This window comes from Euprymna scolopes, chromosome 11 (assembly GCF_053919585.1).
Source record: "Euprymna scolopes isolate OS-2025 chromosome 11, ASM5391958v1, whole genome shotgun sequence".
Lineage (NCBI taxonomy): Eukaryota > Metazoa > Mollusca > Cephalopoda > Sepiida > Sepiolidae > Euprymna > Euprymna scolopes.
Window position 1 is genome coordinate 21,403,479 of NC_136492.1, and position 5,564 is coordinate 21,409,042.

At 34.9% G+C, this 5,564-nt stretch overlaps 1 protein-coding gene across 1 annotated transcript; it reads right to left on the bottom strand.

Moving 5' to 3' along the window:
• Positions 1-4,528: 4,528 nt before the first annotated feature.
• LOC145288269 (histone-lysine N-methyltransferase SETMAR-like) lies at positions 4,529-4,831 on the bottom strand. Its single transcript, XM_080136306.1, has one exon. The coding sequence runs from the start codon at positions 4,829-4,831 to the stop codon at positions 4,529-4,531; it is 303 nt and encodes a 100-aa protein (XP_079992432.1).
• Positions 4,832-5,564: the final 733 nt, after the last annotated feature.

Genomic DNA, 5,564 nt, shown 5'->3' on the forward strand with positions numbered 1-5,564 from the left:
AAAATGGGGGAGGGGGCAATTTAAAGCAGAATAAAAAAAAAATGATTTCAGCGCGTTTGGTCCACCGTAGTCGAAAGGCGGCAAACGTTTTCAAACGAGATCGAAAAAAATGATGCTATTTTTAACACAAAGGGCACAATATTTATCGAATTTTTTTTTTTTGTATCGATTATTCAAAGCATGCTCTGTTTAATAATGGTCATGCATTATTCGGCTCGCTAAAAAAAAATTGTTAATTTATTTATCAAAAATTTTAAAATGGCTTTTTTCGTATAAATAAAAAAAAAATTTTTTTTTTGTTTTGCTTAACTTAAATTAATTATTTTACTTAACATATTCACCGAATTTCACACTTCAAAACTCAAAAGCGGGATAATTAAACACAATCGAAGTTCTGATATTCAGACGTCAAAATAAGGTATGCAAACAATTTTTTTTTTTTTTTTTTTTTTTAATCTATAATTCTGTCCCTTACAACAACACAATATGTTTTGTTCAGTTTCAGATGATTATTTTAAGCATATTTGTTCCCACTTCAAAACAAGGGGGGGTTTTGTAAGCCAAAAAAAAAAATATATAAATATCGTTTATGAAAAATAAGTACACTGTCATAAAGTTCATTCTTCTCCTAATAATCGCTGAAAATTTCGTATTGATCGGATAATTACCTGATTTTTGGTAGATTTTTAAAAAGACGGTCCGTCAAAAAGTACTGACCTGCCCCCCCAGTTTTGGCGGTGCCTATATATATATATATATATATATATATATATATATATATATATATATATATATATATATATATATATATTCTTGCATAATTTGACCCGGATCCTCGTGATTTCCCGTCAAGACCGGATCGGGCAAGACCGGCAATCATCGGCGTCCGCCGAGCGTTGTTCAAATGTTGAAACGCTAATCCGACTTTAGTTTGTAACTGTAAGCAGACGACAATCGAATTGGAAGAAAGTAACCACTGAAAAAAATGACAGCCATGTGAATAAATATGTGCATGCTTGAAAAACAAATGGAAACGCCGATGCAGACAATTTCCTTTTGTCGGGAAACGAAATTGCTTTCTCAAAGAATGAGATGCAAAAAATGTAATCATAAATGTTTACTAAAAAAAAAGAAATTGCGTAAAGGATGTCTTCCCCTGGCGGTGTCGCCGGTGTACACCAGTGGCCAGTGTAGACAGTGGGTGTCATTGCGAACAGGATCGTTTTTTGCACGTTCCAATTTGGATATTGCAACAATAGTGAAAATCATCTATTTATGGGCCTTGGAAATGGCAACACTAAAAAATATTGAGAGAGAATGCGGTGTTATATCCGAACACGTACACGGATTTGGAAGAACTTTCTGAGGGAAATTTGTCAAGAGTATTACTAATCCCCGGCAGATAGGAGGCCCAGGGGCACACTGTAGAAATTGACGAATCCTTATTCAACCGAAGAAAACATAACGTTGGGAGAATCCTAGGAGGGTTTTTTTTTTTTTTGGTCACCGTGCCAAATCGAAACGCTGAAACCCTCCTTCCAATAATAAAAAAATATATTCTGCCGTTTCTGACTAAAAAAAAAAAAAATCAATATTTTTTGAATAAAATAATACTAATAATTAAACAAACAATTGTACTTATACCTAACAATTATACGGGTGAACAACCCTTTTTTTTTTTGTAGATAAATTAAAAAAATTAAAAAAAAAACTTGCTACTGATAAATATGAAAAAAAAAAAAAAAAATGAAACGAAAAATTGTACTTACACCTAACAGTTATACCGGTAATCAACCTCTTTTTTTTTTTTTTTTTTTTGCAGATAAATTTAAAAAAACAAAAACTTCTTGTTGATAATTATAAAAAAAAAATACTACAATAAATTAAATAAACATATTTGTTTTTTTTAAAGGTAGGTTTCTTGTTATTATTTGAAAATTTTAAGGCCCCCCCCCCGTTTTGTTTTGCTTTTTTTCCTTAGCCTGCGTCTGTTACGCCGCTCGGTTGTCACCGATGATTGCCGGTCTCGCCCGATCCGGGCTTGACGGGAAATCACGAGGATCCGGGTCAAATTATGCAAGAGTACCTGAGTAACAAAGGAATCATTTTTTTAATGTTCAAAAGGTGTGTCTGGATAGACAGTTTGTTCGAACATGTTTTTCCTCACATATACACACCTACATGTATGCACCCACATACGCACACACACGCACGCATATACACATCCTCATACACACACCCACATGTACGCACACACATACGCACAGCCACATACATATATTCACGTTCACGTATATACACTCACATTCACGTGCATACACCACACACACGCTAACGTACACACATGTACGCACACATACACGCACATGTACGCACACATGAGAAACGTCATTTCCCCTGAAAGGAATTCTAAACATGCGCAGTCAGAACACTCACCCCGATATAAAAGCCCACAACACCATTCAACTTCCTCTTTCTTCCTTTTTTGCCTGGTTTCGTCAACCAGGCAAGTTCGGCGTCCATAGCCCTTGGCTTGAAGACGTGGACGACTGCTATCATGAACGCACGGTTTTGCTGAGGTAAACACTCCCTTTCCATTTACCTTTCTACGTGCGGGACGGCTATTCCTCGTCCTCGACTTCATTCCTTTCTATTCCATGCATGAAGTCGTCAACGCCTGAATGAACACGTGTCACACCTAAACCATTTAATTTTGACATAAAATAAACGACATGTTTATTTTATTCAGCAATTGAGTTTTGTTTCCTTCATTCCATTCGTTTCATTATTTTCTTTTGTAGCGAGTTAGGGTATTTATATCCTGGTCCACAACAAGTTCTTGCAAATGTGAAAGTTATTGAGACTGTTCGTTGTTTTGACAAGAAAAAGCAGAGAGTGTCCTTTGTTTTCTCAGCGAGAAAACAGACTTAATTTTTGTGTATGCTAAGATAAATAAAGAAGAAGGTAAATGTCCTTGCGTGCAACTGAATATCTGCATTATTCTCCGTGTGTGTGTGTGCATGTGGATAATTGTGTTTTGTCATGCTGGCGGAAAAATACGTGGCAACGGAGTTGTTGACATGAATAGAGAAGTGAGGGAAGAGTGAGGAACGCAGAGTGGGGAGTACCGAGTGAGACTGAGTGAATGAGTGCATTCGTTTAAGTATTTATCGATTGGCTCCCAGGCGATGTGAGAAAAAAGGTTTTGAAAATTAAATCTTTCTCTGAGCGTTGATTGGTTAAGAAGTGCACTCTTTTGCCATGTGGCATGCTTTCACTGAACAAAACGCATTTTAATTTTGTTCCTCGCAAAAATTTTTGTGCCTCTGAAATTTATATTTTTTTGTTTGCGCACATAATTGGGCTTTTATTTATTTGTTATTTTTAGAACAAGTAGTGAACGTATTTATTTAGGTGTGTTTAACTGTACAGAATATATATATATATATTTATATATATATATATATATATATATATATATATATGAGCAAATAGTTAATAAAATATGTTAAAAAACACTTTGAAATGAGTTAAAAACATATTTAATCTGAAAAGGAAACACTAGATAAATGGATAGTCCTTAATCCGCGGAGTTTCAAAGAAATACTTTCCTTCTCATCAGAGGGTAGGAATTAGCAAAATGCGGGATCGGATTTTTCTGCAGAAGTATTTGATGAAACAACAAGTAAGTCAAAGATCTTACTTGAAAACAAAAAAAGTGAAGCAGAGGGAATATAGTGAAGATATATATATATATATATATATATATATATATATATATATATATATATATTGTTTCTTGTATCTACATAGCATTTTATGTATCGATTTGCAGTATTTACTTCAAGAGTACTCAATACATGAGTAGAGCTGTATCGCTTAATTGCCACTTATATTTTCATCACTTAATATATATAGCTTTACCCACTCCACTAGTTTAAGAGCGGACCCCTGCACCTACTATTTTTTTTTCTTTCTTTTAGGTATCAGGTTGGAAACAAAATAATGTCGTTTTTGTCAAACATATTTATTTTATCTGAAACATTCAAATTACGTCATTTTTAATCTTTACAATAATTTTCCTCATTTTCTATGACTTCTGTGCAACAACGGTCAACAAGCTTCTGGATGCTTTCTTCCAAAAATTTCTTCGGTTTTTGAGAGAAAAACAAATTCAGATCATTTTTTAGTTGGTCGTCATTTTCATAAATTTTATTTCTTCAGAAGTTCTGCAAGGACCGGAAAAGATGATAGTCGGATGAAGCAATATCAGGTGAATAAGGCAGATGAGGCAAAACTTCCCAATTGAAACTCATGACTTTTTCCTGAGTGACTCTTGCTGTGTGAGGTTCTGTGTTATCATGCTGAAGCACTTCACTCTTCCTATTGCGTATTCTTGTAAAGAATGTATTCTTCATCTCCAGTCACAATTCTTTGCAAAAATGGTTCTCAATGATTCCTAGAAAATAAGATAAGTAAACAATTTTTGATTTTGTTGAGCGTCGGTCAAATCACAGGAAACCTAGTGTCAAAGTTTCAAAATTTTTCCGAACTCGTGAAGGCATGAAATGATTGTGGTATGGGTTGTATTGAATTGTTGATCTAATTCTTTGCTGGTTAATTTTGGATTGGCCCCCACAGCGTCTTTAATGGCGTCTTCATCAAATGATTTTGGCCTTTCCACATATCGCCGATCTGACAGATCACCAGAAGGAAATTTTGCAAACCACTGTTGACATTTTTTATCATTCAGAAAATTCATCCCATAGACAGTTCCAATATTCCTTGTAACTTCTGCAGCTGAATTTCCTTTTTTGAATTCATAGAGCATGTCTCAGATGTTCCTCACTAATACCCATATTTTTGATGGTTGAAACAGTTAAACTTAATATTTTCCCACTAATTACTATACCTGTAAGGCAAAGCAAGAGATTAAGACACCAATTTAACCTTGCTTGGGTGTAGTCCTTGCTTTGAAATAGGCTGTGGACTTTGGTTCCGGTTTAACCATTGTCTTTTGTGTTGGAGATTCTTGTTAAGAACTCAGTTTTAATCTTTAGTCACAATTCTTTGCAAAAATGGTTCCCAACCATTCCTTGTAGAAAATTATTTCCACTATTTTATTTTGTCCTTTCTTTCTCCCTTTTCTTTTTCCTTCCTCCTCCTTTTTTATGTCATGTGATTCTGTTCTTGCCCGCTAATTAGGCGAGCCTCTCTGTGCGCATCAAAATCTTTACGTGCGGCATTTTTGAAAGAAAAATATCAGTTGCTGTTTCTATTCCATGAAAGAAAGAGTTGCTGAAAGTATGTCTTGGAAAGAAGAAAGACGGGTTAAATATGTCTAAGTTACCTGGCATACTTTATCGAGGTCTCGGGCAAGGAGAAGGAGACCAGAAGACTTTGTGAACAGCTTCTCTGTCTTAACTAAACATTAAAATAGTTAAAAAGAAAGTTTGCTGATTCCACTCCGCAAGATGAAGACCTCTATGCCAAAATTCCCCGATATGTTGGAACGAGTCTTGGGCGAATTCAAGACCAGGGAAATTTGTAAGCGAATCAGCTTC

Bases quoted from the DNA above. Each gene is read 5' to 3' on its own strand.
- LOC145288269 (XM_080136306.1), bottom strand. From the start codon at position 4,831: ATGCTCTATGAATTCAAAAAAGGAAATTCAGCTGCAGAAGTTACAAGG.